Below are 22,458 nucleotides of genomic sequence, written 5' to 3' on the forward strand. Positions count from 1 at the left end.
GTTCAGAATCATGGCCTTAAAACCTGAAAGCATGAGGAAGAAATGATCTTTCAGATAATATATTTCTTGACATGAGAATGAGCTACTAATTTCTCCACAGAATGACCTAACGTGGTAATCTGCTCCATTAAATCCTTTTAAAGGGCAGTTCCCAAGCAGTTCTCCTAACGGAAACTCACCATGCCAATGAGGCAGATTCTGGAAGGTCAAATAATTCAAACCTCACTCATGATATACAGCCAAGTTCCTAGGCTTGAGTTCCTCTCCTTACGCACTACCCACTCTCATGTCCCCGTAACTGAGAAACAGTTATGGGATCTAGTATTATGGACCCCAAGGAATGTTCTAGCTTATGATAACCTAATTCCAGGGATACAAATTCATGGTAATTATATTACATATGACCCATCTCAAAAGTTCCATAACTACAAAAACCAGAAGTTCTATTCCAAACGATTGATGAAATATATATATGAAGAACACTGCAGCACTACTGTCTGAAAAATAATCCTTAAAAGGTCCACTTATTTTTTAAATGAAAATGATGCTATGCAATTCATCAAATACTAAATACAATGAAGAAGATACATTCATTTAAGGAAAAATTCTGAGCAAGTCACAAAATAATATAAGACATAACCTTTGATTTTTATTTCCCTGTAATGAAGTCTTATCACCACCTCATTTAGCAAGAGATTGAGCATGTTAGGTTCAAAACTGCCTTCAATGCTTAGGTATTATATATATCAAGGCTCTCATCCTTCTAGATCACTACTTTTTGAAACCATAATCAAAGGTTTTTAGAGTTATTGTTAAACTGAGAATGTAAATAAATACTTTTCAATAATTCAATTCTGCACACACTCTAACAATGTTTCTATCATCCCAAAAGCTCCTCCTTGTCTGTAATCTATGAAATTAGTAGATTAAAACTATTAGAACCCATATAAAATGAGAACTTTGTACTATCCTAAGATCTAAATAAACAGCATTATATGAAGAAACCAAAAGAGATTTCTGTTACATTTATCTGTCAAAAAAATAGTTACGAAAGTAAAAAAAACAAATTGTTAGATTTAACATTATCGCTGCCATGCGTGTGACCACGTTCTCAGTCACGTTGACTCTCTGCAACCCTCCTGGATTGTAGCCCGCCAGGCTCCTCTGTCCATGGAATTCTCCAGGCAAGAATACTGGAGTGGGTTGCCACTTCCTAATTCAGGGGATCTTCCCAACCCAGGGGTCGAACTCACGTCTCCTGCGGTGGCAGGCAATTCTTTATCGTCTGAGCCACCTGGGAAACCCGTAACTGCTATTTTAATTCAACAGCAGACACAACAAATTAGGAGATTATGGAGGCTCTGTCAGCTTACCAGATAAGGGATAAAACAAGTCTTAGACAGAAAAGAGAAAAACAGAAAGAGATTCAAGAAAAGGGTAAAAAATAAAGAGATATGAGGAAGAAAACCACTCTCCTACAGCAAGAAATTTTAATTCTGCTCTGAATTAAAAAAGGTGGGGAAAACCGTTTACCTTTGCCCAGGTGTGACATGATTCTCTGCTGGAACAGATGAGGAAGTGAAGACCTTTGTTTCAGAAAGCTGTAACAAAAGGATTAAAAATATTTTAATCTTATTTTATATAAAACCAAAAAATGTAACAAATTCCTGATAATTTCTAGTCATCAGTACTCTTCTTCTAGTTCACCCAAAAGGCAGTCTAAAGGAAAAGAAAGAAACAAGTGATCATGGCATGTAATTTTCTTAAGGTGAAGATAATTTTAGATGGATAATTCCACAATAAGGATTCCACGTCAGGGACAAGAAAGTGAAGTAAAGTCAGATCATAGTGTAAGTCCCAGTCTCACTATTCTACTTCACATTATACTAAATGAGAACCCCTATAAAAACCACCACTAATGTTACTATAAACACCAAAAAGGAGTAGGAAAAGTTTGAAAAGGTAAATTACTGACATTCTCTTTTCCCAAAGACAGGTGGCTTTAGTATTTTATTAGTAATAGATTTACTAGTCATAGATTTCCTTACTGCTTTTATCAAAATATTATTGAGGTATAACACAAATAATAAACTGAATATTCAAACCGAATAACTGAATAAGGTGTGTCATATATATACTCCATCACAAAATCAATATCTATTACCCCAAAAGTTTGCTCCTGTCCCTGTGTAATCAATTCTTTGAGTACTCACTTTTGTCCCCAGGCAACCAGGGTGTGTTTTCTGTCATTATAGCTTAAGCTGTATTTTCAGGAATTTTAAGTGGAATTTTTAAACATACAATCTTTTTTGTGATTTTTTTTTCCACTGAACATAATCATTTTGAGATTCATGCATGTTGTTTTAAGGCACACAGAATACAATTTCTTGAAACCTCAACTGACACTGCTGAAAGGCAGACTTATATTTTCAAAATGGGGCACGGTCTTGTAAAGGTTAATACTGTTGATGTAATGACAATGTTGAAAACTAATGAAAATGCTATTCTTAACAATGCTAAGTGTCTCAGACTTAAAATCAGACTTCCTCAGACATTAATATTAAGGTAGGGGCAGAGTAAACAGTTAGGTGTTCACTTTCCATAAAAACAAAAAGTGCTGAATTCATTATACTGTTTCAACAAGAAAGGCTTATACTATGCACTGCACTCTCTTTCAAGATAGTATCTTAAGAATTCCAAGGAATCTATTTTTGCCTCAAAGAATCTTATGAACTAAATTAAGACAGAGAGAAGCAATTAAGGAGTAATTCATTAAAAGTAGTAACAGATGATCTAAAGCCTTAAAATATACAATATTAAGTTCAAGGTAAATAAGAACTATTATACATTTATCACTGAAATCCTATCTAATCCGCTAGAGAACAGAAAATTTGCACTGTTTTCTCCTCCTAAGCTCTAGAAGGAACTCGGGGTCTGCGTTTTAGATTACTCACCATTCAATCACTATTACTTTGTAAATGTCAGAAACTTTTAAGTAATTTTGGTATTTTCTGGAAAAGAAGATGTCCACTATTTTATAGCACATGGAACTCTACTCAGTGATACATCCTAGCCTGGATGGGAAGGGGGTTTGGGAGAGAATGGATATATGTATATGTATGGCTGAGTCTCTTCACTGTTCACCTGAAACCACCACAATACTGTTAATTGGCTATATACCCCAATAGAAAATAAAAAGTTTAAAGTTTGGGGGAAAAATTTTTAAAAAGATGTCTAAATTCCCTACTGTAATTCTTTTCAGTAATTCTATTGTGATACAATACAGCCTACACAGCAGAGTATTACTACCTATATGTGAGTGCATTTGAACTGCTTATTAGACGACTTACATCTTACGACCTCACCTGAAGCACAGAAAAACCCCATCAGTTAGGCAGGATGGTTATTATGATAATCATTTCAGGGATGAAAAATAGGAGGCTCAGAAAGGTAAGTAAGATGCCTCATCTAAGGTCAATAGGTCAACCCAGCTAGAATATGAATACAAGTCATCCACCCTCTGATAGCTGGTTGGCTTTCTATCCTGCCTGCTGCCCCAGACAAAGCTTTTAGCTCTGGAAGTCTTTTTTTCCTCCCAACAAACTCTTAGCAAAAATTCTAGTAACACAAAGCATGTAAAACTAGGACAGATCTATTTGAAATAAGGTATGGTACCCACAGGTTCCTCACTCTGACTTCCTCTTATCACTGGTACCATCCCTCCACTGACTCTATTATCCACCCATCTCGTCCACTCTCCTCAGATTACAGGTAACAGAAAACCTGATGACATCATACCCCAAGGTCTTATGGTTAGTATGTGGGATAAGTAAATAAAAAACCCTAAGTCTCTGAAGTTCCAAAGCAGTATATCCTTCTCCTTTCTTAAACCCTATCCAGCTTACTCCCCTAATAAGTCAGATAAAATAGTGATAAAAGAAAGCTCAAGTGCAGTTTTGTTTCTTTTTTTAAAAAAATGTAAGTACAAATGGGGGGAGGGAGGATAATCTCAAAAAGAAAAATAAAATCCAAAACTCTGGGTCATATTATGCAATTTTGAAGGTCAGTACTTGTAAACCTTTTATTCTCTCCCACCCAGTGTCAGCTGTAACTCTAACATGTACATACTTCTGTTCTGGACCTTAAGAGTGAAACAGAAAAATAGTTAAGAGTATCTTATGCTGAACACAGAACTTAAAGATCAATACTACTAATACCAAGAAGCTAGTACAGTATACTCGAAAATGTCTGTGGAATAAATGAATACAAAAAGATCCAGTCTAGTTGAAAGGGGAATTGCTTGGCCCTAGAACCAGAATGATTTATTGAGGTTAATTTCAACTGTAGACCTAAAACATAGACTCTCTCCTTCAATAAAAAGGTTATAAAGAGTAAATAATCATTCACAGGCCAGGGTAAAAGCATCAGCTGGTTATTGGGCCAAATAAAACAAAGATAGTGAAAAAATGACATCACTCCTATTTAATGCCTGGTCATCTTTAAACAGATGCTTTAAAACCAAGTTTCTCAAAAATCGGGAAACACCAACATCTTTCTGAAAATCATCTGCTTAAAAAAAAAAATTGAGATATCTCGAGCTTTCCTCAAAAGTACATGTGTTCCCACCAGAATCCAAAAGAAAGATAGTCACATCTGATGCTAAACACTTACGTCTTCAGTCCAGTCTTCCGCTGTCCACTCTTCCACAGAATTCTTCCAGGCCCCTGTTGACAATCACAGTTTACACCATAAAGTCAAATAAGGTCTGATTCCAAATGATTCTCCATTGTGTACAGCACAAGATATATCATGTATCTCATTAGCAATATAGTTTATAATCCAAGAAATATGAGGCTCTTAACCTATCTCAAGAAAATCAGTCATGTTTTCAAATGCAGCTTGGCTAAGTACTAAACACACACACACAAGCCATGTCTCAAATTGCTTTTGGTTAATATCCACTGCCTTAAGAAACTATGGCACAGCAAAATAAATATATTTAACAAGGAGAGCCTTATGATACATTATTTAAAAAAGAACACAATTCAATATAAGGCAGCTCTGCTTTGGACCCTCATTTCAGGCAGATTATCAGATTTAGAGAAGTGTTTTTTATATTAGCTCCACTGTATCATTTCCTAACAGGTCTCCAGCAAAGCTGAGCATTAGTCCTGTTCACATAAAGTCTGTTGCTATACCCCTGATAAGTAGGAACAGAAAATGTGTTCACACAGTTCTTACAGAATAATCATCTATATAGAAAACAATTAAGTACTTTGAAGAAGAAAAGTATATGAATTCAGATATGCTGATATTAGTGCTTAGTGATCCTGTGTCCATTCCCATTGTTTTAAAACATATGTACAAACACATACCCAGATAAAACAGTTTTAAAAGGAAACACACCAAGAAACTGACTGTAACCACCATCAGGAAGCAGGAGTGTGAATGTTTTCAGTTCCTTCAATAGGAGGAAATAATTGAGCATCTGACCTGCAATGAGGTTTGTGTGTGGGAAGAGGAAGGGCACACCTCTGGAAAAAAGGCAGATGAACAGATCTAACTACCTTATCATGTCAGTAACCTATTAACTAAACTGATGCTGTAAACCTAAGAGGGCTTCTCTGTGGAAGGCTTTCAACAGATGTCCCTAATTTAAGACTGATTATTGCAAACAAAAGTAGAATCTATGGATTTATGGAACATGACTTCTTATAAAATATTACCCCCAAAATGCTATTTTGTGTCTATAAAAAGGGAGATGTTTCAAACGTGAACACATTCCCTGGTGTGAGAGAAATCCACACACATCTCACCAACACTGTGGATCATGGGGCACGTGCATTACAGGAAAGCACTCCCTACTCTTCTGTCCCTCTCTATTGCATGCACCCGTGTAATAATAGTAAAACTTGATAGAGGAATGTTTTAATATTTGAAATGATAATCTGATCTACTGCTTTGGCTAACTTATCTTTAAATGGTTTCCATAATTTCTCCAGAAATGTCACAAAGCAAGTATCAACTTCTGTGTCCCCAAAACATCTCTTTGAATTAAAATATTTTATAAACAAAAGCAGAAAGATATAATAGCTTAAGCTAAAAAACACAAGGTACAATTAGTCCTAAGTGGAAATCAGTACCAGAACTTAGATCTCTAGAGCATGCTTTACATGAAGTTAAAGGGATCCAAGGCAAGCCATCCACCTACACTTCACTATCATCATGGTTTCTTAAGTACTAACTAGTGCCTTTCTTAAGTACTAACACATAAATCTCCAACCTTCTAATGTATTTCCTGCCAGACTTTTGTCTCAGTACATGTATATTTTAAAAGTTCACTGGGATGACCTAGAGGGATGGTATGGGGAGGGAGGTGGGAAGGGGGTTCAGGATGGGGAACACATGTTCACCCATGGCAGATTCATATCAATGTATGGCAAAACCAATACAATATTGTAAAGTAATTAGCCTCCAATTAAAATAAATAAATTTATATTTTTAAAAAAGTTCATAAAGTGGGCTAGTTTTGAAGCAGGTCAGTACATAGTGTTCTCGGTACCACCTCCATCCCACCTACCCCAAATTCATGCTGTCACATTCATCACAGGAGACAACACTCCAAAGACTGCAAACTCTACAAAAAACTGAGGCTCAATCTAAGCAGATTTAGGAACACTTTGCCTCAAAAATCATTCCTAAAACTTTCACCTTCAAAGCAACTAAGATTTTATAATAGGAAACAATGTATGATGGAATTGTTCTTAGGATCTCCTTCATCATCAGTCATCAACCAAATAATACTGGGTTAAAAGCCTACACATAAAGCATTGATGCTAGATATCGAATATCTCACTGAAAAGACCATTAAAAATTTAGTGAGTGATGTGAATGATAAATTACATGAATCTGATTAATACACTGGAAATTTGCAGGACACAGAAGTTAAGGAAAGCTAGAACGCTAACGGAAAGTTTATGGGGAAGATGAATCACAGCAAAAATCCTGAAGGCTGAATAGCCAGATATATAATGAAAGGATATTCCAGAAGAGAGAAACAGTGATGAGAAATTACAAAGAACTAAAATATATTAAAATTAACCTTAAGTTCAGAATATGTCTTTTTTCCCCAAAAAAACAATATAAGTTGTGGCAAGATGTTTTAAGTGTACAATTCAGTAATTAATAATTTAAAACACACATTCTTATATATGATATGTAAAGAGACTGGCCTACCACTTTAGAAGTATTATGAAAATAATTAAAACACAAACTAAGCCATCCAGAAGAGGATGAGAAGCTGAGTATATTCAAAAGCAGGCAGAAGACAATGAATGAAGTTGTAGGCAGACATCCTACATGGTAAGGTGTTATGTCCGGCAACAGAGAGGAATGCCCATATCAGCAGCCAGGGCGAAACTGTTGCAGTGATCCACCCTAAATACACAGACTGTAAAAACTACATGACATTAGATAGAGAAGACCATAGAATCAGGTCCTAATCTTACTATGGAATATTAAAATTTTTACAGGAAGACCTTATTCCGCATTGTAGACCTATAAAGCTTCACCTCAAACTATGAGAAAAATTCAATGACATTCATTTATTTTCAGCTTAAGACAATAATCTGAAATGTATGCTTTGTGTTCAGTTTAACTTGATGTTAGTCCTCTACCAAAAACACATATAAGGCAGACTTAAAGGAAAAGGAGCAACAATGATCCAAACTCCGCACTGCCCTAAAGGCCAGTGTGAAAAACACTTTCATTATCAAAAGCTGATTATTTTATCAAGAAATTGTAGAAATAGTTTACAAACACTCACCTGATGAATTTTTATTAGCTAGCCTTGATAAAAATGGAAATTATTGAAAAGAATTGTATAAGAATATTAACTAAGGAATTTTTTAAAAAATCCATACCTTTGATTCCAAAAGAATTTTTGTTTGATAGATTCTGAGCTACATTTTGAGCATCTGATGCCAGTTCTGTGGATCAATGTAAAATGTAAGTTTTTAACTATCATCAGATGACAGAAGGAATTCATCAGAAGAGAAATTAGTAAATAAATTAAACAATGAGGGGACAGCCGCACAGCTAAGTATATGCTGTGTGTCCAGAGAAAAAGAAACTTCTGTTAGCCATGCTATGACAGACTGCTGTGGCCCAACTATGAATCTTACCAGCCAGACAGATCTCAAATATTCAATTTGCATCAATTATGCTTGTTCTCATTCCCATGTTCACCAAGTTCCCTTCCCACTTGTCAAAGAAAACATTACAATCTGTTTAAATGGTATGTTTTTAGTATATTTATAAATTTGCATTTTGACTATCCTTCAGTCTTTCTTTTTTGGTCAATCTCGAGTCTGACCCTAAGGATGGATTTGATTATCATCCTGTCAAGTCAGGCTTCTGATTCTATGAAGCTATGGGCTAGACTCAGAACATTGTGTTATCAACAAGACAATACCAGTCTGTGAGGCTTCTAGTGAAACAGCCAGAATCCCATCAGATGACAACATCTTTCATTGTATTTTGCATCAAACATATTTTGCTTATCTAAATGTTTTCCAGGAAGGAATCTGCTACTCTAAATGAAAACCAGAGGGATGAGAGGGAAGAAATAAAGACAAAAGGAAAAGGAAGAAGAGGAGGAGGAATAAGAAAACAGAAAAGTAGCAGTTAATGGATTAATTCAATATTGTTTCAAACATCCAATTTAAAACTCAGTGGAGGTTCTAAGTAAAGCCACTATAAACATCACAGGCAGGTCTTAGTATGGACGTGTTTTCATTTCTTTTCAGTAAAAACCCAGGGTTGAGATTTTAAGACTGTATAGCATCTCTATGTATGCTTTCACACCAGGAATAAGTTCGAATTACACCGTCACCTTCACTAACACTTGGAACTGTCAGTTTCAAAGCTATTTTAGTGGATGAATGGAGGTAGCCTACTTAGCATGCACACTCACTGTAAATTTGTATTTCCCCAATGACATCCCCAATGATGATGAGCACATTTTTGTTTGCTTATTGCAATCCATGTGTCTTCCTTTATGAAGCATCTGTTCCAATCTTTTGCTCATTTTTTATTATTTTGAAATAATTACAGATTCATAAGACGTTATCCTCGCTTCAGTTTTCCCGATGATTACACCTCAAATAATTCCAGTAAAATTTAATAGCAAAACAACTGCCATAGATACAAAATGTGTATACTATTCTATGTCAGTTTTTTACTGTGGTAAAATAGTGTGCATGTGATAAATAGTATTTACTATTTACCTAATGCTAATCTTTTTTAGGGTTACCATGCTAACTAACCCTGAAGGACAGGGAAGCCTGGTGTGCTATAATCCATGGGGTCACAAAAAGTCGAACACAACTGAGCAACTGAACAACAAACCTTTCCCAAGTGTACAATTCACTGCTATTGAGTAATCACAATGTGGTATAGCCATCATCACCATCCATTTTCACAACTTTTTCATCTGCTGTTGTTTTAATTGCTATTTTCATTGGGTTACTTGTTTTCTTCTTAATGACTTCTGAGAATTCTTTATACATTCTGTAATACAAGTCCCTTTTCAAGTAGAGGTTTTAAATAAATATTTCCTCCTAAACTATGCCTTGGTCTTCCATTCTGCTTTCTTCTGAATAACCATGTTTTTCTCTTAGACTCATGCTTATTATATCCTATATAAGAAATTTTTCCTTAATCCAAGGTGGCTAAGATTTGCCCCAGTATTTTCTTTTGAAGTTGTGGTTTCAGCTTTCACATCTATAGCTATTATCCACTTTTGATTATTTTTTTAATATACAGTATAATGTATGCTGTACTGAATTGTCTTGGAACATCTGTCCAAAACCAATTGTATCTGTGGGTTTATTTCTAGATTTGCTATTATGTAATTGATCTATCTCTATGCTTTTTCCAATTCCACAGTCTTGATTACTGTAACTTTAGGGTAATTTCTTGAAATCATGGAGTGTGAGTCTTTGAATGCTGTTAGTTTTCAAAACTGTTTGGACTATGTTCACACCTATACTTTACTATAAAAATTTCAGAATCAAGTTTAGAATCAACTGACACAAAAAAATCCTACTACGATTTTGAACAAACGTGTATGTTCAAACCTATGTATCAATATGGGGAGAAATGCCATATCAATAACAATATCAATGATGTATCAGTAACATATCAATAACATTTATGAGTCTTCCAACTCAAAAACACCTCTGAGTTATCTCACCTCCTTTATGGATCATCTTTGATATTTACCTTCATATTGCGTAATTTTTGACATACAAATCTTACACATACTTTGTCAGATTTAGACCAAGGAGTTTCATGCTTTTGTATTACTATAAATGGTAGTTCTTCTGCTCATTAATGTTTCTTCAGACACTCAATTTTTACATTCTACTGTAAGATTTTATATTTTGCATTTGCATAGATAGAAGTCTTATTTTGCATATCATTAGACTTCACAGGCATTTGACGTTTTTTGAAGCTACTTCCCCCCCCCCATTTTCTGTTGATTATAGAAATATTACCTGTTAAGTGAACTAGCTACATCATTTAAAGCTTTCTAACTAATTTCATTAATTTATCTATAGATTATTTGTATCAGTGCCAGGGATGACAGGTTTTTCCCTTCCTTTCCAATCCTTTTCTTTTTCATTCTTTATTTCAATGGTTCAGAAATAATGAGGGCAATCCTCCTGTTTCTCTTCAGTTTTGACTAAATCTTTTGCCTTTATTTAAAAGAAAAAAAAAAGTAAGCCCCTTGAATTTGCTCAATGACTCAGGGAACTCAAATTGGGACCCTGTAACAACCTAAAGGGCTGGGATGGGGAGAGAGGTTGAAGGGAGGGAATATATGCATACCGATGGCTGATTCATGTTGATGTTTGGCAGAAACCAACACAATACTATAAAACAATTATCCTTCAATTAAAAATAAATATTTTTTAAAAAGTTAAGGTCCTTTATCTTGTTACAAAAGGATATTCTATACTTCACTAATTATTGTGAAGTTTGCTGTGACTTTTGAATCCACCCTTTTAAGGCACAGGACTGATTAGTTTTCAGTCTATTCACAAGGTGTACAACAATCACAACTACCTATTCCAGAATACTTTCATCACTCCAAAAAAACTCTAGAACCCATTCGCAGCCACCCCCATTTCTCCCAACATTCCCAGCCATCAGCAACTACCGATCTACTTCTGCTTCTATCTGACTAATCTGGATAATTTTTCTTTCTCATTCATCCATTGAAGAATATGTGGCTTTTATGTGAACCTGTATCTTCCATTCTCTCCGGTATGTATCTAGGAGTAGTTTGATTTTTTAAATGTTAAAATGTCAAGTTTAAACTTAACATGGCCATGATATATCCTTTTTCTAGTTTACTGAATTGTTTTCCAATATTGTGATTTAAAATTTTTACATTTGTGCTGAAGAATATGATTAATCTATAATTTCAAATGTTGGAAAGAAATTTATCAACAAAATATCTTGACAATTTTAATAGCTATGATATTAATTATAATAGATTATAGTATCAATATTCCTTTTCTCATTCCTACAACCAATTATGTTTCTTCTGCTTTCCTTGATCAGTCTCATGATAAACTTATCAATTTTACTAGTATTTTCAAACTACTGAGAGGGTAACAGGCAGGAAGGCCAGGGGGTCTCCAAAAAGAGGAAATAGACTGCAAGTGTCAGACGTTTTTCTCTCCCTTAAGCGACAGGAGGCAACAAACAAGTCTAAGACTTTTTTTTCTCTTAAAATTCTGTGTTGCCATGACGACACCTGGTTCCACCTGAACTTAACTTTTCTCAAACGTTGAGCTAACCAATGCAATTTTTTATGGAAATGTTTTTCTTAAGCTATGTTAATGAAACTATGTATTTGCTCTGGAATTTGCCTTTCTTCAAAATGGTTCCACCTAAGACTAAGTTTTGGCTGATACAGATCAACAAACCAGTATTCATATCAATTGTTTTATGGCTGAGGGATGACACACCTCGTGCCATCCTATCTCAAAAATGCATGTTGTAGGAGAGGGGCTGGTGAAACTCCATCAGCCTTGAGGTGTCTCTATTATCTGATTAGTAACTTTCTAACAGACATAAAACACCTGGCTAAAGACTTAGCAGGGGGGCACTCTTTCTGCCCCCTTCTGATGTCTATGTCAGAAGCTTTCTGTATCTCTTTTATACTTTAATAAAACTTTATTACACAAAAGCTCTGAGCAATCAAGCCTCGTCATTGGCCCCAGATTGAATTCCTCTCCTCCGGAGGCCAAGAATCCCAGCATCTTTCACAGCTCAACAACAACCTTTCACTCCCATTTTTATAACTTTTGTTGGTCCTCTCCATGGTATATTTGATTCCTAGTTTTCCGTGCTCCTGTGATGGTGCCACTGTCTTTTTTAGGTAATTACTGAGCTATGATTTTATATATGGGATTATAATTCATGAAGTATCAAAGTATGTTTTTACAAATATAATCACAGCAATTAATATATATTATCAACATATATTATCAGGAATATTCAAAAGAGTTCTATTAAATAAATAAGCCAATTAACAAGTATTTATCTATGAACTTCAGTAAACAAATAACCCTAAAGTTTTAGGATACAAAAAAACCTGCAAAAGCAACTATTACCCTGAACTCACCTACCACCATCAACCTCTTAATCTGGCCATACTTGTGTTCACCACTATGAAGAGTGAATACTTTGTTTGAAGTCTGCCACTAAGAAATTATTCTCTGTATCTCTGACACCAAGATCTGAGTGTGGGTTTGTACTGCCTTACACAGGTTTGTTACAGCATCTTCTTCAGAGTGCAAAACAGGAAAAAAACCACATACCTTATCATCAAGAAGCTTTGTAAATGAGAAACTTTGGAGCTAAGGACCAGCTAAGAGTAGCCTCAGAGGAAGAATAGCTGCCTGTTTTTCATTTTTCTCCACCAGCACACTTGGATGTCATCTTTGGTTATTAAGAGCTCAAATAATTAAAATACATCTCTGGTGAGGACAGACACTTACCAGTTCCCTCATCTGCACCATTCTGAGCAGCTTCCCAAACTACTGGTTTTGTCCCACACCCATCTATAGATGGAGAATCTGAATAGTCCGCAGGATTAAACGTCCTTGGGTTTGAAATAAAAAATAAAGGAAAATGAAATAATCACAAAATTAACTGTATATCATCTTCCCTGACCACTGTAAGAGACTTCATCTTCCTTCTCCTATTTAACCATAAGCCAATTCTTCTGGCCACTGGAATCTAGAGCTTTAAAAAGCAGAGGCTGACTAGGGACTTCCATACACTCTTGTATGATGCTTCTACTCGCCTAAATTGTTGTCCTCTGCATCCTAAAGCAGGCATGGAGACCTATAATAGTTCTAGGCAGGGTAAAGGCTCTAACGAAAAACCCACCCACCCCATGCCAACTAAGCCTAGACCTAAATAGGCAACAGGTCTTTTCTTCCCAAGTCAGAATCCAAATTGGCTTTGAACCTTTTACAATAAATGACTCATTTTGTTTAGATGGATACAAATAAAAAGAAAACATTTTGCTCAGTGCTTCTTTTTAAATAAAAACCCTAAATACCCATGATTCAGATGCCTGTGCTGTGTTTAGTTGCTCATGTCCAACTCTACGCGACTTCATGGACTGTAGCCTGCCAGGCTCCTCTGTCCATGGGGATTCTCCAGGCAAGCATACTGGAGTGGGTTGCCACGCACTCCTCCAGGGAATCTTCCCAACCCAGGGATCGAACCCAGGTCTCCCACACTGCAGATTCTTTACCATCTGAGCCACCAAGGAAGCCCAAGAAAACTGGAGTGGGTAGCCTATCCCTTCTCTAGGGGATCTTTCCAAGCCAGGAATTGAACCACGGTCTCCTGCATGAGATGCCTAACTACAATCAAATTAAATAACATCGCCAAAATTTTCACAACTTATAAAAAAAATATTTTAGCATTATTGGGGTGTCACTGACAAAAAGAATCACAACAGCACTTTTTCTGAAGTGGAGGACAAAATCTACAAAATCCTTCAAAGCTACGAGGCTGGGCATATATGTCCAAATGTTTCAGCCAATTTGCTTCCTGCGTTTTTATCCTTCTTTTGTCCACAGGGAGCTCAGGCAGAAAAGAGATGGCAAGAGTCACCATCTCTAGGCAGTGACCCAAAACAGTACTGCCGGGAAGCTATGGACAAACAAAGGACTTTTCGTTTCTTGACTATCATCTACCTATGGCGTCTATAAGATGCTTAAATACTTTTAATAATGGGGGGTGGCAGCTAATGCTTTAGATAACAGGAAAAAGTGAAAGAATAACCAGAAACAATGAATAAATAACTGACTATACCATCTATTTAAAAATAATATATTCATCTTTCAGTATTACAATTCAAGATAAAAATGATTGTTCTTCATTAAAAAAAAAAAAAAAAAAAACATTGCATTTACTTACCATTCAAAGACAACTGCTGGATTTACCAACATAATTCTTAAGCAATGGTTTTCAACTGGGGTGGTTGTGCACCTCCCTCCCAGGGAACATTTGGCGATGTCTGGAGAAATTTTTGACTGTCACAACTTGAGGAGGGGTGCTACTGGGATCTAGTAGGGAGAGGCCAGGGACGTTGCTAAACATCCTACAATGTAAAGGGAACCCCACCACCTCAATAAACTATTATCCAATCCAAAATGTCAATAAACCCAGGACTAAAAAATCACTCTAAGGCTTACTGCAATACAATCTCATTTGTTCTATTTCATTTTTTTAGTATTTTCTCTTTTTAAATATAGAAAACATCTGACTCACCAGGACGGTTAATCAGGTACAGGATAGAGGAAGGAAAGCCTTAGAGATAACAAAAGAGAAGGTAGCAAATTCAAAAACAGGATAGCTAAGACTTACCCCATGCCTTGGGTTGAGAATCTTCCTGCCCCTCTCCCTCTGCCACGCCCAAATCCTTTAAAAACAAAAAAGTATAAAAATAATATTTACGTTCCACACAACTATAACTCTACTAACTTCATCCCTTACACACTTGCCCAAACATTACTGACGTTGCTCCTAACAGCACCAACATTCCCAACCAGTACACGCAATCTGCAGGTCCCTGATGACACAAATGCCTATTGAGCTCAAAGGAGAGAAAAGAATTTAATTCTGCTTGTACAACATTTGTCATATACTTCAGCTTAACATAGGCAGGTTATACTTTTAAAAATTCTGGATCTTTTTAAACACATCTAGTGTAAACACCATGGCATCATAAGCCTCTACTATAAAATGAAAGGAAAAACAAAAAGAGGATCTACTAAGGAAGCTGAAGGTATATTAAATACCATTTTTAACAGTAAGATTTTTGATAAATGACCAAGAGGGCAGCAAACAAGACAGCAAGCAAGCAAAAGAAATAGTTTTATTCAGTGACTCTTTGGTTTTTCTTAATTGAATCCTAAATTGTGTATTAATGAACTAAACCCAAGAGTTAAAACTATACAACCCTTAGAAGAAAATATACAGCAAAAGCTTATTACAGTGAATTTTGTAATAATTTCTTAGATATGACCCCCAGAATCAAAGGCGAGAGGAAAAAATTAGATTTTAAACAGGTGAATCAAAAGACATGAACAGAGTAAACAGGCAACCCAAAGAATATCTGCATATTATACATTTGATAAGGAAGTAACATCGCGAATACATAACAAAATTCTACTACTAACAAATAACCAGATTAAAAAATGCATAAGGGGGCTCTTCCCTGGTGGTTCAGTGGTAAAGAATCTGCCTGCCAATGCAGGAGACAAACATCTGATACCTGATCTGGGAGGATCCCGCATGTCATGGAGCAACTAAGCCTGTGTGCCACAACTTTTGAGCCCAAGGGCCGCAGCTACTCAAGCTTACATGCCCTAGAGCCTGTGCTCTGCAACAAGAGAAGCCATCGCAATGAGAAGCCCATGCATGGCAACCAGAGGTGTAGCCCCAACCAGAGAAAAGCACTCTCAGCAACGAAGATCCAGAACAGTCAAAAATAAACAAAATTCTTAAAAAAAAAAAAAAAAAAAGGCGTGGTGGGTGGGGAATGGACTTGAATAGATATTTCTTCAGAGATGATGTAAAAATGGTCAATAAGCACATGAAAATATTGTCACCATCACTAATCATTATGTAAACGCAGCACCAATTACAATGGCTGAGGTGGGGGTGTGGAGGAGACAGAAAATAGCAAGTGTTGGCAAGAACACAGAGAAATTGAAGCCTCTGTATAATGTTTGATGGGAATGTACAATAGTGTAGCCACTGTGGAAAACAGTACGTTTGGCAACTCCCCTCAAAATTAAAAATAGAATTATATGATCCTTATAGCATAGGGAACTCTCCTCAATATTCTGTAATAACCTAAACGGGAGGAAAATTGGAAAAAGAATAGATATATGTATAACTGAATCACTCTGCTGTATGCCTGAAATAACACAGCATTGTAAATCAACTGTTGTTGTTTAGTTGCTAAGTGGTATCAGACTCTTTGTGACCTCATGGACTATAGATCACCAGGCTTCTCTGTCCATGGGATTTTCCAGGCAAGAAGACTGGAGTGAGTTACCATTTTCTTCTCCAGGGGATTATCCTGACCCAGGGATGGAACCTGTTTCCCCTGCAGGCAGGTTCTTTACCACTGAGCCACCAGGAAAGCCCAAATCAACTGTGGTCCAATGTAGAATAAAAAAAAATTTAAGGGAAAAAAAAAGTGTATGATTCTGTAATTCTGCTTCTGGGGGGGTGTGTGTGTGTGTGTGTGTGTGTGTGTGTGTGTGTGTGTGTATCTCTGTGTGTGTGTGTATCTGTGTGTGTGTGTGTGTGTGTGTATCTGTGTGTGTGTGTGTGTGTGTGTATATATATATCTCTCCAAGAGAATTGAAAGCAGAGTGTTGAAGAGAGATCTGTACACCCATGATCACATTGCAGGAAACACAGGTTCCATCCCTGGTCCAGGGAAATCCCACATACTGTGGAGCAACTAAGTTCGTGCACCACAACTATTGAGCCTGTGCTCTAGAGCCGGGAGCTGCAACTACTGAAGCCTACAACTTAGAACCCAGAAGCCCATGCACCACAACTACAGAGTACCCCCAGCTTGCCCCAACTAGAGAAAGCCCTCACAGCAACAAAGACCTAGCCTAGCCAAAATAAGTAATTCTTTTTCAAAAAAGGAAAGAAATCTTGATAAATGCTACAATATGACTGAAACTTGTGGATATTTTGCTATGTGAAAACAGGCCAGTCACAAAAGGACAAATATTTCATGATTCCATTTAGTACTTACTGCTAAGTCACTTTGGAGAAGGCAATGGTAACCCACTCCAGTTCTCTTGCCTGGAAAATCCCATGGACGGAAGAGCCTGGAGGGCTGCAGTCCATGGGGTCGCTGAAGGTCGGACACGACTGATCGACTTCACTTTAACTTTTCACTTTCACGCATTGGAGAAGGAAATGGCAACCCAATCCAGTGTTCTTGCCTGGAGAATCCCAGGGACGGGGGAGCCTGGTGGGCTGCCATCTATGGGGTCAGATAGAGTTGGACACGACTGAAGTGACTTAGCAGAAGCAGCAGTGCCCCTCTGTGATGGGGGCGTGTCCGACTCTGTGCGACCCCATAGACGGCAGCCCACCAGGCTCCCCCGTCCCTGGGATTCTCCAGGCAAGAACACTGGAATGGGTTGCCATTTCCTTCTCCAATGAATGCGTGAAAGTGAAAAGTGAAAGTGAAGTCGATCAGTCGTGTCCGACCCTCAGCGACCCCATGGACTGCAGCCCTCCAGGCTCCTCCGTCCATGGGATTTTCCAGGCAAGAGTACTGGAGTAGGCTGCCATTGCCTTCTCATTTAGTACTTAAGAGTACTCAAATTCAGAGAAAAGTTGTTGTCAAGGGATATATTCACCATACTAATACAATTAAATGTATATTTAATCATGTACAGTTAACTTATCCAGTAGTCCAAGGTAAACTATTAAAAAATATGGTCTTGACAAAAATCTACAAGAGTCAGGGGAACAGAGGGAAATGTCCTAAAAAGTAGAATTCTAATAATGCCTATTATTAGAATGTCTATTTTAATATCATCAAAAGGCAAAGGTAAGACTTTACACAGCATACCACAGTCTAAAAGAAGGTCAGAAACTGGAGTTAAAAAAAAGAAAGCTTTCAATGTACAAGTTTGGGCAAGATTACAACCCAAAATTTAGGAATAAGATATTTATCCTTAAAGTTAAGGACGATAAGATGGGAAGAGGAGAATCACCATATAAGCTTTAAAAAAAAAAAAAGGCAAATCTTAGTATATAATAAAATGGAATATTATTTGGCTATAAAAAGAAATGAAGTACTTATACATGCTACAAAATTGTGCTGATATGAAGTAGAACATCAATGAACCTTTAAAACATTACATTAGGTCAAAGAAGCCAGTCAGAAAGGGCACATATTACGAGATTCCATTTACATTGTATGTCCAGAACAGACAAATCTATAAACACAGAAAGCAGATTACCAGTTGTTTATTGCTGGGATTGGAGTGGTGAGGAAGAGGAAGGAATTGGGAATCAATAGTTTTGATTATGGTGATGGCTGCATAATTGTATTGTTGTTGTTGTTCAGTCACTAAGTCCTGTCCAACTCTTTGCGACCCCGTGAACTGCAGCATGCCAGGCTTCCTTCCTGTCCTTCACTATCTCCAGGAGTTTGCACAGACTCATGTCTGTTGAGTTGCTGAAGCAATCCAATCATTCCATTCTCTGTCACCCCTGCTCCTCCTGCCCTCAATCTTTCCCAACATCAGGGTCTTTTCCAATGAGCAGCCTCTTTGCATCAGGTGGCCAAAGTACTGGAGCTTCATCATCAGTCATTCCAATGAATAATCAGGGTGATTTCCTTTAGGATTGACTGATTTGGTTTCCTTGCTGTCCAAGGGACTCTCAAGAGTGTTCTCCAGCACAATTTGAAACCATCAGTTCTTTGGCGCTCAGCCTTCTTTTGCTCCAACTCTCACATCCGTACAGAAATGTGGAAAAACCACAGCTTTCACTATAGTTGACCTTTGTCAGCAAAGTGATGTCTCTGCTTTTTAATACACTGTCTAGATTTGTATAGCTTTTCTTCCAAGGAGCGTCTTTTTATTTCATGGCTGCAGTCACTGTCCACAGTGACTTCGGAGCCCAAGAAAATAAAACCTGCCTCTAGCATAATTCTATAAATATACTAAAACCCACTGAAATATGTAATTTAAATGGGTGAGTTGTAGAGTATGTAAAACATTTTAGGCTACAATAAACACTGTTACCAGTGAAGAAATCTAAACAATACAACTGCTCTTGATAAGTGCACCCATTCAATGGCATACTGTGTGACAAAAGGTACCAACAAGTGGTTACATATTAATAGTGGTAAATTTTTAAAAAATGATTCTGCTAAGACATCATTAAATAATATCTAATCTTTGAGCCAGAAAGCAATATGTACATGAAAGAAAAGAAAGAAATTTATAAAAGAAAAACATAATCTAAGGACCAAAACTCAAGAAATCCTGCGAGTTCCCTGGAAAAAGTCAATACCAACTACATATCTCCATGTCCCCAGACAGCAGCAGCCGTACCCAACTACAAAACAGGTACAACCCAAATATCTTCAGCAGATTTTCAAAAATCAAATCCAGGACTTCCCCAGTGGTTCAGAGGCTAAGACACCATACTTGCAATTCAGGGGCCTGGGTTCCATCCCTGGTCAGGGAACTAGAGCCCATGTGCTGCAGCTAAAGATTTGCATGCTGCAACTAAAAGAACCCGCATGCCACAATGAAGATGTAAGGTCCCACATGCTGCGAAGACCTAGTGCAGCCAAATTAAATAGAAACACATTTAAAAAATACAAATAAAATCCATATTCACGTACATTTTAACAAGCTAACAAAACTGTTCTCTCCTTTTCACCTGGCTAGTAATGCTACTAGCAATATTGTTTTTGATATGTATACATTTCCCTTTATCGTGACCTGGTACAAATACCTGTTTTCATCTAACAGCTCAGAAGACAGACCTGGGTTCATAAAATAGAGAAAAACAAGATTAAAGTAGATAATCATAAAGAATAAATCAACGTTATGATAAATGCTAAAACTTTACTCATATAGGTCTCTCTAGGGACTCTATACTACATCTATGTTGAATAACTGCTCAAATTTTTAATTGTTTAATATTATGTATTACACTGAGAACCAGAGTAAAAAAGTTGCTCACTTTCCTTGAAAAAAGCCAAAACACAGAGGACACCTAATCATCTTTACTAGAAGAGGCAAATCCAAATAACAGATACTCCCCCAGGACCAAACATGTGCAACCTAAAGAAAAATAAGTAGAAAGCAATCCCTCTCTCATCCCCAGGAGACTGTAAGCAGGGCTTTGATAACAGCCAAATCTGCCAGAAACTGTGTGGACTTGAATTTATCACTGCACACTCCAGGTCATGATCTTTAAGATGTTAAAGATTTTAAAGTTTAAAGTTAGTTCTAAAGTTTTTTGTACTGGCAAAAGTTCCCAGATTTTCAGAGCTGGTTCAATGATAAAGATGGCTGCTGTGTTGACGATGAGCTGGCCACCTGCCCAGAGACCAGTTCAGCCCAACAGGGCATCTCTGGGGATTATTTCACTCAGAGACTTAGGACTCAGGCAAGTTGTCCCTGGTTCAGGCTTCATCTACAGAAAGATAGGAATAATCTTCCCCAACTGTAAAGTAGCATAAATGAGTCAAATGACAACAGCAAATGCCCCAGGAATTCAAAGAGGAAGAAATCACAGAGTCTATCATCATGTCTCATATATTAGCTTTTCTTTAGCAAAAAAGTCTGATTATAAATGTGCCACAATAATTATTTCAGGAAAAAATTAATGGATTCTAATACCAGTGAAGAAAAGTCTGATGGGAAAATGGTCATTTACAGTCTCAGAGCACTCCCCTGAAAAAAATATGTATTAATTACAAGGAAGGAAGGAGTAACTTTACAAAGGAGAAACTTGGCAGAAACCACTTTCCTTAAGTAATCAAAGCTAACATCACTAGTAATGAGATAAATCTGTATCGTGTACCCTCTAATATGATGTACTGAGAAAGACAGCTATATCATTCTGTGGCATTCCTACCAAAAACCAGTAACATGATCTAATCATAAGGAAACTTCTCAGATTGTTAATGAAGGTCTTTTTACAAAAGAGATGCTCCAAAGTGTCATCAAGGCCATGAAAGACAAAGGAAGACTATTCCAGACAGATAAACTGTTCTAGATTGAACAGTAAACAGACATGGGAAATAAAAACTGTGTGTGATCTTGGCTGGATACTGGACCAGAATATTTGCTTGCTACTAAGGACATTAGCAGGATAACTGGAAAGTTTTGAATAAGGCCAAATAGATTGTAACAACAGTAATTTCCTGATTTTATAATTTTAAGGTAGTTCTATAAGCAGTATCTTTTTTCTTAGGAGTTTACACACTGAAATATTTAGGGGTAAAATGGCATTATGTTTGAAATGCACACACAATGGTTTCAGGAAAAAAAATAGTATGTACATAGAGAGAAAATGACAATGCAAATGCAGCAAAATATTAAAAAGTTTGGGGACTCTGGGTAAACACTCTACAAAATTCTGCTGTTTTTTTGTTTTAAAATAAAATGTCAAAACCATACCCTGAGCACTTCTGTGTATATTGTGTAATCCAGTAACTATTAGGTTGGTAGAAAAGTAATTGTGGTTTTAGACCATGAATTTTAAATCACTGTAACTAGGCTCAAACACATCTTTATTAATCACAATAGGAACTATTACAGTCAACATGTTTTTGCCATGAGAAATAAATTTATTACTGTAGCGTAAAAATCCATGTTTCAGAATTTGATGAACTCTTGGGAATCATTTTCTGCCTCGTGTTGATTGTGGAAGCATTTTCCCTGCAAAAAGTTGTCGAGGTGCTTGAAGAAGTGGTAGTCGATTGGCGAGAGGTCAGTGAGTATGGAGCATGAGGCAAAACTTCAGAGCCCAATTTGTTCAACTTTTGAAGCACTGGTTGTGCAACATGTGATAAGGCAGCTAAACTCGCATCACGTTAACTACTGAGGCTGAGCACTCTGGAGTCAGAGCACCACAATTAGAGAGGGAAGCCCACACACTGCAAAGAAAGATCCCCCTTGCTCTCAAATAAGACCTGATACTGCCAAATAAAAAAACTTTTTTAAGAAAAATAAATCAATTACAAAGTCATTTTTAAAATAATCAGGAAACTTTGTGTACAGATTATTAGATAATATTTTTAAGTGTGAAAACAGCATCATGGTTACATATAAAATCACATAC

The 22,458-nt window shown here is 36.8% G+C and overlaps 1 protein-coding gene across 27 annotated transcripts in view; it reads right to left on the reverse strand.

Annotated features, from left to right (window-relative positions):
• UBAP2 (ubiquitin associated protein 2) overlaps positions 1-22,458 on the reverse strand; it is a 119,726-nt gene that overhangs the window by 31,824 nt on the left and 65,444 nt on the right. For 14 of the 27 annotated variants that reach the window (XR_015170101.1, XR_015170102.1, XR_015170097.1 and 11 more), the window contains 5 exons: positions 14,965-15,019; positions 13,077-13,180; positions 7,923-7,988; positions 4,672-4,724; positions 1,534-1,601 (listed from right to left, as the gene is read on the reverse strand). Coding sequence is in view for 18 of the 27 variants with exons in the window: in XM_086416614.1 (XP_086272740.1) it covers positions 1,534-1,601; positions 4,672-4,724; positions 7,923-7,988; positions 13,077-13,180; positions 14,965-15,019 (346 nt within the window). In the remaining 9 variants the exon portion in view is untranslated. Of the gene's footprint in view, positions 1-1,533; positions 1,602-4,671; positions 4,725-7,922; positions 7,989-13,076; positions 13,181-14,514; positions 14,664-14,964; positions 15,020-22,458 lie in introns of those variants that run through there. The other 13 variants (XR_015170104.1, XR_015170103.1, XR_015170098.1 and 10 more) reach the window with 3 other exon arrangements.

Source organism: Bos grunniens, chromosome 8 (genome assembly GCF_055505025.1).
Source record: "Bos grunniens cultivar Pamir isolate PY7600 chromosome 8, Bosgru_T2T1.0, whole genome shotgun sequence".
NCBI classification, from domain to species: domain Eukaryota; kingdom Metazoa; phylum Chordata; class Mammalia; order Artiodactyla; family Bovidae; genus Bos; species Bos grunniens.